We start from the raw sequence: 14,258 nt of genomic DNA, 5'->3' as shown, positions 1-14,258 counted from the left end.
ACTGCTGCTTCTTTTGCCGTTCATGGGCCCTGAGTTGGTTAAGGACTTCTGGACCAGACAGCACAGACGCCTTAGGGTGGGTTACCCTAACATCAAAATAAGCGTCTTGCTGCCTTGTCCAGAAGCCCCGGGCACGAATGTCCAGCCGAGCCCCATCAGTCCGGTTAGCCGTCGCATAGGGCAGATCCTCGCCAGACAGCGGCCGGAGACGTGGCTCTGTCTCGACATCGCGAACAGCTTCGGAGAGCGTCTCCGCCAGGATGTCACGCACATTATCGTGCCGGGCAGATGGATACCCGCCGGCGGGGCAGGTTAGCAAATGGTCCATCGTGGAGGCATCACCACAGACACAAGTGGACGGTAGCCCAGGGAGCTGCAGACCATACCGTAGAGCAAGTGCATCACGGAAGTCACTGGCATTCAAGACGGTGCCGTGCGCCAGACGAGGCTCCGCCGTAAGCCAGGAAGACACACCGGCAGAGCCGGCAACGTCCATCAAAAGCTGCTGTGAGGCGGATAGATGATCCTGCAGACCGGCCAAAGATGCTTTGCCAGCCCGACGCCTTGATTGTACAGCAGCCCGCCGTGCGCCTTCCGCCTCCTGGAGCGCCTCCGCCATCTCCCGTAGGCCAGACGAACCACCACCATCCGCCCCGCCATCAGCAGCTGATCCCACACGACCAGTCTCAGGCACGTCCGGGAACCTGTATAGCCCCCGCACTGGCCGAGTCGTCTTAACTGTATCAGTGTACATTACCGTGGCAGTGTCCGCCAACATCGGGATGGCTATGCCGCCACACTTGGAAGGTGCCGACATCAATCTGCGCAAGGCGCTCCCGGAGGCAATTGGCTGACCCAACAGCGGAGGCAAAAGATGATTATCCACTGCACTGTCGAGAGGCGCCATGGTTTCGCCGGAGCAGAGCGAAGCACGCATGAGATATCTCCACTTGGGGACCAGCCCTCTCACTGCGGCTGTATACGCAGCATGTGGCTGGGTCTCCGCAAAATCACCACACCGGCGGACCTGGCGGGAAAAGCGACCGACCTCCGCAGCCAGGTGTTGACTGCAGTACTCAGGTGTCCCGATCGGTGCACCCAGGTACTTGGACCCCTCACCAGTGATTATGACACCCGTGCCATCAAACACGGTATTGGCTTGCTCCAACAGATGATTCTTGACCACCAGCACAGTCTTTTGAGCATTTGGATTATAGCCATAGCGTGGTCCGAGAGCTGCGATCGTGTCCCAGTAGCCGCGAAGACGAAGCAGCCTCCCAAGGGCAGCATCATCATCTGCATACCACAACTGGAAGGTGTCTGGGTGCAGATGAGCCAGGCGGCGGACAAGCGGGGTAATGGCCAGGGCGTAAATGGCCATGGCGAGAGGGTCACCCTGACATGTGCCCTCTGTTGAATGTAGTTCGCCAGAGCCGGTCACGAACAAACGCACGCGATCCGTATGGGTATTGCTAGCGAACGTTGCCAGTGCTGGGCAAAGACGCCGAATGTTGTGGAGTGCAGCCTTACGATTGACGGAATTGAACGCATTTGATGCGTCAACTAACAGGATTCCTTCCGTGCTGGGGTTATTGAACCCTTCACGCATAGCGTGGACACAAGTCTCGCAGGCGGATGGGATTCCAACGCATAATTGGGAAGGTGCAACAACGTCCATAACATCGCTCTCCACCACTCGCATGACTGCCCTGGCGATGATGCGGCGATGGACCTCGCCGACTGCAATGGGACGCACACCAGGACGCTTGTCGAGGGCAATCAACCGGGCTGCAGTGAACGCCTCGAGATCCCTCCCGCCGACACTGTCCGTGCATATCCTGCGTGCGGCTTCTGCAAGTACACTACACAGCTGGTCAGAGGCAGCCGCGTAGCAGGTCAGCATCGCTCGCCATCCATCAGCGTCCACCCCGGATGGACCTGACGAGCCCTTGATCGAGCGAGCAATCTTCTTGATTAAATCAGCGGTGATGGCCGCGAATAGCACGGTACGGACGGGCTCGGGCTCGCCTTCCAGGAGCACATCAGGGTCTGGATCTGCCCCAGCTGGATGTTTCTGCCGCAGGATATCGTCGACCGTTTCCCCCGTGGCCGGATCGGCGATGTCGTCAAGTCTCAAAACACCCGGACTCTTAGATTCCGACAGGCAGCGGATGGCGGAGTTGATGTTGCCGCTGAACACGTGTCGGCTGAAGTCAGTGTCGGTATGACCCCGCTCGGAGCGTGCGCTGGTGACCCGTCGTGGCCGGAGATGAGCCTGGATACACCTGGCGTCAAGGAGTAGGTCCTCCAATTTCCCTGCTTTCCACAACTCGAGCCTGGATCGCAGGATGGTAGCGTTCTCCCCACCTCGAGACGATCCGAGAGGCTTTTGGAGGAGCAAATGGCAGGCAATAGTGAGTACTGTCCAGGCTATGCCACTCAAGGGTGTATCCAAGTTGAAGAATGATATAATATTGGCTATCTCCATGACAAACTCGCGCCCTGCAGATCCAAGTGGAAGCATAAATATGTTTCGTTTCCAGTGAACAACTTCGTCAAACAATGTCCTGACAATGTCGTACTCCCGCTCGTCCCCGACAGACCAGGGCCCGCAACTACTCCGACCACCAGAACGATTGCTGCCAGGTCCCGACTCCGACCGCCCCACCTGGGGAACATGGCTAGATTGATTATCCAGTTGACCCACCGAAATCCGACCACGAGCAACAGGCCCGGCGGCAACCGAGGCGACAGACGCCGAGGAAGGGTCAGCATAGGAGGGATCGGCCGCAGCCGAGGCAATATTGGTTGGTAGCTGAACCGTGGTACTATCATTTTCAGAACTACGGACCGGAGGGAGGTCAACACGCAACCCCCGTGACTCCCCAGCACAATCAGCAGAAGCACCTGCGGACAGTGGGTCAGTAGCATCAATCGAAGCCGCCTCCGAGCACGCGAGAGCAGGCAGATCCACACGCAGGGGCTGCATGGATGAAGCAGCAGCAACAGATTGAGAGGATTGCATAGAACTCGCGGCTCCAGGGTGCAACGCCGCACGGGAACGGTCCGTGGCCGACGACTGGGGTCTGGAAATCGAACTACTACTACTACTACTACTACTACTACTACTACTACTACTACTACTACTACTACTACTACTACTACTACTACTACTACTACTACTACTACTACTACTACTACTACTACTACTACTACTACTACTACTACTACTACTACTACTACTACTACTACTACTACTACTACTACTACTACTACTACTACTACTACTACTACTACTACTACTACTACTACTACTACTACTACTACTACTACTACTACTACTACTACTACTACTACTACTACTACTACTACTACTACTACTACTACTACTACTACTACTACTACTACTACTACTACTACTACTACTACTACTACTACTACTACTACTACTACTACTACTACTACTACTACTACTACTACTACTACTACTACTACTACTACTACTACTACTACTACTACTACTACTACTACTACTACTACTACTACTACTACTACTACTACTACTACTACTACTACTACTACTACTACTACTACTACTACTACTACTACTACTACTACTACTACTACTACTACTACTACTACTACTACTACTACTACTACTACTACTACTACTACTACTACTACTACTACTACTACTACTACTACTACTACTACTACTACTACTACTACTACTACTACTACTACTACTACTACTACTACTACTACTACTACTACTACTACTACTACTACTACTACTACTACTACTACTACTACTACTACTACTACTACTACTACTACTACTACTACTACTACTACTACTACTACTACTACTACTACTACTACTACTACTACTACTACTACTACTACTACTACTACTACTACTACTACTACTACTACTACTACTACTACTACTACTACTACTACTACTACTACTACTACTACTACTACTACTACTACTACTACTACTACTACTACTACTACTACTACTACTACTACTACTACTACTACTACTACTACTACTACTACTACTACTACTACTACTACTACTACTACTACTACTACTACTACTACTACTACTACTACTACTACTACTACTACTACTACTACTACTACTACTACTACTACTACTACTACTACTACTACTACTACTACTACTACTACTACTACTACTACTACTACTACTACTACTACTACTACTACTACTACTACTACTACTACTACTACTACTACTACTACTACTACTACTACTACTACTACTACTACTACTACTACTACTACTACTACTACTACTACTACTACTACTACTACTACTACTACTACTACTACTACTACTACTACTACTACTACTACTACTACTACTACTACTACTACTACTACTACTACTACTACTACTACTACTACTACTACTACTACTACTACTACTACTACTACTACTACTACTACTACTACTACTACTACTACTACTACTACTACTACTACTACTACTACTACTACTACTACTACTACTACTACTACTACTACTACTACTACTACTACTACTACTACTACTACTACTACTACTACTACTACTACTACTACTACTACTACTACTACTACTACTACTACTACTACTACTACTACTACTACTACTACTACTACTACTACTACTACTACTACTACTACTACTACTACTACTACTACTACTACTACTACTACTACTACTACTACTACTACTACTACTACTACTACTACTACTACTACTACTACTACTACTACTACTACTACTACTACTACTACTACTACTACTACTACTACTACTACTACTACTACTACTACTACTACTACTACTACTACTACTACTACTACTACTACTACTACTACTACTACTATCAATCAGCTACCCCGCGGGGTCACGCCGCCCTCCACTCAGAGAACTGAGCGCAAGGTGAGGGACAGTGGCGCAAAACAAAAAAGGAAGGACAAAAAAGGAAGTACAGCAAAATGAATTGAAAAAAAAGGAAATCAAAACCAGCTGCCATATTGATGGAAAAGGACTCACAAACAGAGGAAAGAAATATCACAAACCAGATGAACAGTCTGCTGTAGGTCCACTATAAGGATAACACGCAACGACTGAAAAAGGAACATGATGTTCTGTTCAACGCCTGTACGCGTACTGCTTCGGCCTTCATAAACCAGGAAATCACAATCTTGAACTGGAGGGTGGGCACCGAACGTCCCACAAGGGCTCCACAAGACGAACTTTCACGAAACGGCGAGGAGTGTGCACAGCAAGCTAACATCACTACACCATCGCCGCACGACGACTGGCCACTCAGGTCCAAACAACACGACAAATCCACAATTCCAGCGATACACCGCGCAGGAAAAAATTGCTGCACACACACACACACACACACACACTGTACTGTACTGTACTTGCTCACTGCCAAAATTGGTCATGTGGGTCTTCCCGGGAGAGGAGAGATAGGAACTCAAAAATAATCTTGGAAAGAGGACTCAATTTGGCTATTGAACCGCCCGACGGCCGACACCCCCTGAAATCCCCAAACTATGGGTGGAGGTTGCAAATGATCTCACTTACGGGATCACCACACCTCAGTAAGCGGGTGAGGGCAAGGTGCAGAAAAAGGATTGACGGAATCAGGGTGTCCGTCCTGGGATCCAACTGCAGTTTCCACTGCCCCCATTGAGGGTAATACTTGGTAATAATGAGGGTGGCTAAATCAGAGTGGATCTAATATCAGCTTCACTAGCACCAGTGATTACACAAGAGTTAATGTAGCCAGAAGCAGTCCATGGTCAACAGGTATGTATACTTCAAATAGAAAGTATATGAACCCTGAAACCAACAAAGGTGGCAGATACATAAATACACCTTCAAGCAGTCGAGCCTGTTGGCAACAGACCCAACATTATCTTGCATATGTGTACCCACCAACCGGACTAGCTGGTACCCACACACAAACACACACACACACACACACACGCATGCACGCACTCACGCACACACTCTACATACACAATGTACAGTCACCCCATAAAAGTACGGTCGAACAGCTTGGGCGTCATCTAGAATACCGTAATAGCACCGGTTCAACAGTCCATGAGATAAGCGAATAGTCCTGCCAAGATGTGTCTTCACCAGCCATGTACTCCATCAAAATGATAATGTCATCAAAACCATTGCATTGCACAGTTGATGAGTTTCCAAGAGTTGCAATGCCTTGATGATGATTTCCCTTCACATTTCTTAAGAAGGTTTGCTCCGGTTTGTCTCTACAGGCGCCTGGACTTTAATCAACTGAGCCAATTGCCTGCAGGTCTTTTTGAAAACAACAAAAAGTTGAACGAATTGTAAGTGTATATTGTGAGTAAATCGTGCGGAAAGGGAGTTCTGAGCGGCATCAGTGTGTGCAATTTCGTTGATAAGCTCAACCAAGAATGATTTGTAAAGACGTCGGCAAAGGCCACTAACAGATATGCTGGGACAAAGGGGACTAAACCGATAGTCATTTGATGCCCATTGGTGCTCCGCGTGGCATGAAGAAACTGGGTAAGCCTCTAGAACTAACATTGTAGACAGCCGTACAGCCTGGAAGTGTCAATTTTTAGCCAAACAATGATAAAATGGCTCTTAAACATATGAGTAATCGGCTGAGTAAACCGTACTAAGAGCGAATTTTGATAATTTTGGAATGAGCGAAAAACAAATCGAGTTGTGAAAATTCGATTCGATTTTGAGCTTGCGTGCAGTCGATCGAGAAGGCGGAAAAAACTCTTGTCACCTTTGTTGTTACTTTGTTCAAGTGGCGGCGATTAGTTTGAAGAGGTCACGAGAACTACAATCATGAGCAGTCGGAGACTAAGTTTCGATGCAGTCGGTCTGGACGATGCCAGCTTCGCGGAGTTGCAGGATCTGGACGACGACTTCTTCGGTCAATCCTCAGCGGAAGCGGCAGGTGTCGACAGCTCCGACTCAAGCTCCGACGACGCCGTAAACTATCCACCGGCAAAACGCTCTCGCGAGGCATCAACAGCAGCAGCCATCACTGCCCCCTTGCTGCCGTAGCCACTCATAGCCGTGGCTGTGCACACACACACACACACACACACAACCAAATACACACACAAGCGCGCATAACATGGATAGCAATGTGCCATTACCGTTTCGAAGCATCAACGCACAACAAATGCACAGCAATAAGAACAGGGAAATGAGCACATACGTAGTGCATGACAGAAACTCAACATTGGAGAAAGGCACTGTTTAAAGTTCAGTACAGGACTGCGTTATGTCCTGTGTCAGACTCCTTGTGGAAACGACCTTGCACTGGGCTAACTTGTGCCAGTGTTGCATCTAGACCTGGGGATTTATTCCTGGATGTATGATGGATCAGTGCTGGGTGAGGTCTGCCAGCTAATAAGAGCTTGATCAGTGAAGCATCTGACGCATCCAAGGGCAGCGGCAGCAGTTATGGCATGGGTCATGCTACATGCCAAACTGCAGCAAGACATAGCTAACGCGGAAGCAGCCGAGCAAAAGGCCACAACAACCAAAAGCCGGCTCAGCTACGTAGCTCGGCAAGGCTATGAGCAAGTTGTCATTGGCCACAATTCAGAGGTTATGTGCAACCAAACTAAGCAGGAGTGACATTGTCACAATTTGTGTGACTGGACTGAGAATTTCAGATGACAGACAGTTGCTCACTCCTGCTCATTCCCTTTGTCTTCATTATCAGGTAGCTGACTCACACTTGCACTGCTTCTTCAGTTCCATTGTACTCTGAGGACTCAGCAAAGCTCAGCTGCAACATGAAACATCGAACATTTCATAAGCTCGTACGATCGTACGAGACAAGATCGTGAAGAGAAGCAAATGGCATGTCACCCCTAATAGCTGCACCTTTAGAGATGCACGCCGTGCCAGCTAGGATCCGACTCTGTGTTGGCCTTGGTTTGCTCGCTGAGCAAGGCTAAGAGAGCATCCATGCGGAATTCAACTCTCTGGAGAAGCGTTTCTGGCAGATTCCTGCGCCCATGAAACATTTCGAAGCACCTAACAAGAACGCTGACCGGGTCCAGGCCACCCAGTCGCCGCAGCTAAGGCATCGAGGAAAGCGGTAGCCATCGCGATCCTTCTCTTCATTCCATGGTCATGTCAGTAATCAGTGACTCTCCGGCTCTTTTCAAGTCGGTTCTTCTTCGCCCTCCACCTTGTCCTGTTGCAATATTTTATTTTACTATTATCTGTCCTGCTGCGCTGCATGCACTTCACGTTCGGTCGGGACTCCCAAACCTCGATTTACCTAAGGTCACCTACTTGATTCTACTTGATTCGAAAGGATCCACCTGAAACCATGCTAATTTCATAAATCGAACGTGTAAAGAACAAATGTGCGATTTATTAGTAAAATCGCCGCCATGTTATTAGATGGCCGCGGCTGAACGGCCGTGAGTAAGCGACCCTCAATCTTCATGTCTGTGCTTGATCTCTACTCTTGGCTTGGTCCGCGAGTGCTAGCTTTCCGATACTTGTGGCAGCCCATGTTGCTTCATCTCCAGAACCATCTCCGATCTCCTGCTTGCTCGTCTTCTCACTGCTCAGAGTTGGTTACATTAATGATGCCTTTTTGAATCTCAGGTGTTGATGCGCATGATTATGGCACAAGCCAACCTGGCCCGTTTGTCTGTGGGTCTCTGGCCATGGACAACGTAGTCAAAGAGCTCTCGTCTCAGGCTGTGACTCAGGGTACCTGGTTCGCGTGCCGCCACTCGCAACAAACAAATAATCGGATGGAGACCACTTCTCAAAAACAAGCGAGCGTACACCAAAAATTCTTGGAGAGAGAAACATGCAAACTTTCGCAGTAATTTTTGCTCTTTGTGGACTGTTCGTGCACGGTGAGCCACCCTCAATCCTCATGGTTGTGCTTGATCTCTACTCTTGGCTTGGTCCGTGGGTGCTAGCTTTCCTATACTTGTGGCAGGCAGTGTTGCTTCATCTCCGGAACCATCTCCAATCTCCTGCCTGCTCGTCTTCCCACTGCTCAGAGTCGGTTACATCAACGATGCCTTTTTTGAATTTCAGGTGTTGATGCGCCAGATTACGGCACAAGCCAACCCGTTTGTCTGTGGGTCTCCGGCAATGGACAAGGTTGTCAAAGAGCTCTCGTCTCATGCCGTGACTCAGGGTGCTTCCACTCGCAACAACAAATATCTGATGAAGACCACTTCTTAAACAAGCGAGTGCACGCGAAAATTTCTTGGAGGGAAAACAGTCAAAACACAAATTTCGCGCGAACGTTCCCAATAGTTTTCGCAACCCGGAACGCGAAAATCATTGCGAGCATTCGCTCTGCAAAACCTCTCTATTCCTTACTGCTACTGCCATTCCAGACGAGGCTGATGTAGATGTTATTACCGAAGACACGTCCGTTAATGGCACTGCCTGCTGCGATGATGCTCCCTTTGACGTTCCAATGGCTGTTGATGTTGATGAGGATGATGATGATGAGGAGGAGGATAATGAGGATGCTGACAGTGACGACAACGACGAAGACGATAGTGACTCTGGCAACCTCGTCCTAGTGCGAGTCACTGGTCCTGCAGACACACCATCCGGTGGTTTCTTTGGCGGTCCACCACGCTTTCTGTCACCGGAGGTTGAACGGATGACGGTAACGAGGAAGTCAAAGAAGACGAAACCGAATATGCCAACGATGATGACGGGATAGAAATAAGAGGCGGTAAAGACGAAGGCAATGACAAACAAGCCGATGACGACGAAGAAGACAACAACAACGCAGTTGGTTCCGTCCCCAGCGAGGGTGCACCTCCAGTCTCAGTACCATTCTTTGGGGGACGTCCTCGTTTAGGCCTCGACGACCTTGCCTCAACAGGCATAACGTGAAGAGGCACATGCTGGTGGATCCGTGCCTCCAGGTGCTGAAGAGTCCTACCCACATACCGGCTCTCACATTGCCGGCACTCAAAGTTGTAAATAAGATTAGAGTGATAGTTTAAGAGTGGGTAGGACATCCTTATTCACCATGAAGGCACGAGATGTTGCGTAGACAAACCGGACGCTAACATTACGAAAGTTCGATTCTACAGTTGACTTGACGTTGCATGGTACGGCAAACAGCTTCACCCTTCCAAGGCAAACGAAGGTACACCGGAGTGGCCTCGGAAGACACTTCCTTCGCTCCAACCCGTGTTCTCGCTAGATAGGGTCTAAATTATTACTTGCATTGTGAGTATATATATTGAGTTTTGAATTAATTTTGATTTGCCAGTAATCCTTCTGATGAGATGGCCACGAAAACGTTCAAGGAACAAGCCTCTATACATGAAAACTAGTGTTGCTAATGGTGTTTGTACTGAGTGCACAGCTTACTCTATTTATTGCGTTCATTACATTTTTATCTCCGCGTAAGCTTTTTAATAATAATAATTATTATTATTATTTAAGAGAGCATGTCTGAGAATACCAAAGTATGTGTGCAAGTGGATCTCTCCGATTTCGCTCAAAATTTGAAGGTAGGTTCCCTTTGGGGTGTGGATCGATCGTGCAAAGCCCTTGAAAAAGTTTCTGAAGGGAACCTTGAAATTTGGATACCCCTCAGAAATGGCCGAAATATCACATTATTTATGGGTCTAGAAACGAGTCACGCCACAGCGTATACGAACAAGCTATGAACAAAACTCCATCAAGCCAACATTGCCTCACCTTAGAAGAGTTCCTGGAGCGGTACCGCTTAGCCACGCCAGGATCCCAGAAGACGAGGTCCATCACCCCCTGACGCCACAAATGATCGTCTTGAAAATAGCCAATTTACAAGCGCTGGCAAAACAGCCAGCTACGTCCTCAATTGGCCAGAACTATACACCGGCAGATAGTAGAACACCTCTTCTAGCGCTGAGGACATGTCCCCCATCTTCCTTTTGGGGTTTTCTTGAAATAAACTTTTTTGAATTTTTCCACTCGACCATGCTGAAATACGGCCAAAGTCATACCTGCGCAGGAAAGCTCGCCCCTCCGCGACGTCTCCTCAGCAATTTCTACTCCAACACTACTCCCAAGGCCGCAGAACAAAGTGTATTGTTGGCTCTGACAAGGAAAAGCAGCGGTGATCACTTGTCACTCCAAACGACAAGCTTCTCCTTGCGCCACCAATAATTTTTTGTGCGACTGTTGATGCAAAAGTGACTGAAAGCATGAGCGCAATTCTTGAATTTTACTACAAGAGGCACGGTGAAATCACGTGCCTAGTGACGCAAGAATTCCAAGTCGCGTGGATCATGTCTCACGAGATTTCAGAGTCACCTTCGTCATGTGCGCTTGTTACTCGCCTTGAACGCCCGTTGGTCTGGAAGTGATCACACTTGTGTTGTTACTGCGCTCAAGAACACGATGACCGTGTTGTAGGCCTACGAATCGGGACTTTCCCTGACCATGTAAGTCGAAGACCAGTGAAATGATGATGAAATCATATTCTTTATGACGTAAGAAATCTCTCATGCAGTTCACGCGACAAGTTCGTGCAGCCAGTTCTGCTCGCGTGCCAGTCAACACAAAGCGACCGCGTACTGAGCTTGCAGCTTTTGTCGAGCATCGACATGAAAACAAGGGACTTTGACCGTTGGACTATGTTCGGATTGCAGGAGGTAAGTGTGAAAGATGAATAACTCTCCATGCTGTACGTGGGGCATATTTCAACGGCTTGCTGCTATTGCAACACTCCTAGGACAGTTTGTGAGGGTTCTCAGTAGATCATGCAGGAAATACAGTTCATCTTACCTCGCGGCCATCATGGTCTGTTCCGAGTAGCGTTCCAGTCACGTTCGCGATCGATGGCCGCGTGTCGTGATATGGAAGCGTCATCCTACGTCACAGAGCACGCGATCTCTTCGTGCATCTTGCAATAAAATTCAAAAACTGCGCTCAGGCCTTCAGTCACTTTTGCATCAACAGTCGCACAAAAAATTATTGGTGGCGCAAGGAGAAGCTTGTCGTTTGGATTGACAAGTGATCACCGCTGCTTTTCCTTGTCAGAGCCAACAATACACTTTGTTCTGCGGCCTTGGGAGTAGTGTTGGAGTAGAAATTGCTGAGGAGACGTCGCGGAGGGGCGAGCTTTCCTGCGCAGGTATGACTTTGGCCGTATTTCAGCATGGTCGAGTGGAAAAATTCAAAAAAGTTTATTTCAAGAAAACCCCAAAAGGAAGATGGGGGACATGTCCTCAGCGCTAGAAGAGGTGTTCTACTATCTGCCGGTGTATAGTTCTGGCCAATTGAGGACGTAGCTGGCTGTTTTGCCAGCGCTTGTAAATTGGCTATTTTCAAGACGATCATTTGTGGCGTCAGGGGGTGATGGACCTCGTCTTCTGGGATCCTGGCGTGGCTAAGCGGTACCGCTCCAGGAACTCTTCTAAGGTGAGGCAATGTTGGCTTGATGGAGTTTTGTTCATAGCTTGTTCGTATACGCTGTGGCGTGACTCGTTTCTAGACCCATAAATAATGTGATATTTCGGCCATTTCTGAGGGGTATCCAAATTTCAAGGTTCCCTTCAGAAACTTTTTCAAGGGCTTTGCACGATCGATCCACACCCCAAAGGGAACCTACCTTCAAATTTTGAGCGAAATCGGAGAGATCCACTTGCACACATACTTTGGTATTCTCTGACATGCTCTCTTAAACAATCGACGAGGAGACAGTAGTCGTAAAATGGCAATAAATAAGATAAATTGTGCACTCACAACAACAGCAAAAATGAAGAAAGTCAAGTTCCATAACGTTTTCTTGTGACTGTCATCAGTGGAACGCCGTCACATACAAATGTAATAACTAAAACACACACTTATATACATGTAGCTAATATGGTTTCAGGTAGAAATACAGCAGCTAACAGGTACAAAACGCGAAGTTTGCACCTTTGCAATGTGTGAATATAGTGTATGTGAGAAAGGTAGTGGCAAATGAATGTGATACTGTGTGAATGAATGTAATGGTGCGTGTGTATTACATGAAGAGTGTGAGTGATACAACATTTTCTTTCTGTTTTCATAGCACAGGGTCACGAGTACGAATATACACAGCTTCCAACACCTGCAATTGCTTGAAGAAACGTGCGCAACGAATAACACTAAACCAGGAATCGTCAAACACCTTACGACATTCTGGACTGGACACCAAATGCTTGTACACTGCAGACTTCCTCTTGTCAACATCAAACTCCTCCTCATCACTACTCTCATCCTCCACCTCCATTCCAATGCCACCGTCCATCCCATCGCAATCGTATTCGTCGTCATCAGTCTCCAATACTAAAATGGCTACAATACTAGAGGACGGGTCGAAATTTGTGAAACTCGGTTCGGTCTCAACACATGATAGAACATTGGTTAGGGAGAAAGAACTAGTGACATATCTTAAGAACCTCCGACATGCGAAAGACATATCAGAATCGGAGTTTTTTCGAATGAAGCCAATCGGTTCGGTGCGCCCTAGGATGTACGGCTTGCCGAAGATACACAAACCATCCTGCCCGCTCCGACCCATACTCTCCATGATAGGCTCGCCCCAGTACGCCATATCAAAGTGGCTGTGCGGCGTGATACAGCCGGTAGTAGACTACTATTGTAAGCATAATGTCAAGGACACTTTCCAGTTTGTGGAAATCCTTCGTGAAAATCCGATTCCACCCACAGCCCATATGTGTTCTTTCGACGTTGTAAGCCTGTTGACAAATGTTCCACTAGACGAGACGATCGATATCTGTGCGCAGACACTCTACCATAATGATGATGACGTCGATGTCCCTTGGTTACCTGAGTCAGCGTTTCGACGTTTGATGTTGATGGTTACGAGTGGTGTCGAGTTTTCGTTCGGTGACGTGATGTACAAGCAAACGGACGGGGTGGCAATGGGGTCGCCGCTGGGTCCGGCACTAGCCAACGTCTTCGTTGGATATTGCGAGTCGAGAATGGATAAAGTAAAGTGGCCTCAGTTGTACGTTCGATTTGTGGACGACTCATTTACCTATTTCGAATCAAGACGTGACAGTGAAGCCTTTCTAACTGAATTGAATGATGTCCATCCTGCGCTGCGCTTCACATGTGAACACGAAGAATCCAGAAAATTGTCGTTTTTGGATGTCTTAGTCGAAAGGACATGTGATGGTGTTGTCACATCGGTTTATCGTAAGCCTACGTT

The 14,258-nt window shown here is 47.8% G+C and overlaps 1 protein-coding gene across 5 annotated transcripts in view; it reads left to right on the top strand.

The window, feature by feature from the left end:
* LOC135825798 (sushi, von Willebrand factor type A, EGF and pentraxin domain-containing protein 1-like) overlaps positions 1-14,258 on the top strand; it is a 579,302-nt gene that overhangs the window by 191,445 nt on the left and 373,599 nt on the right. For all 5 annotated transcript variants that reach the window (XM_065338421.1, XM_065338424.1, XM_065338423.1 and 2 more), the window contains exon 6: positions 6,325-6,396. In XM_065338421.1, the coding sequence (XP_065194493.1) occupies positions 6,325-6,396 (72 nt within the window). The remainder of the gene's footprint in view (positions 1-6,324; positions 6,397-14,258) is intronic.

The sequence above is a fragment of the Sycon ciliatum genome, chromosome 10, assembly GCF_964019385.1.
Source record: "Sycon ciliatum chromosome 10, ocSycCili1.1, whole genome shotgun sequence".
NCBI lineage: Eukaryota > Metazoa > Porifera > Calcarea > Leucosolenida > Sycettidae > Sycon > Sycon ciliatum.
This window is presented reverse-complemented; position numbering and strand designations above follow the sequence as displayed.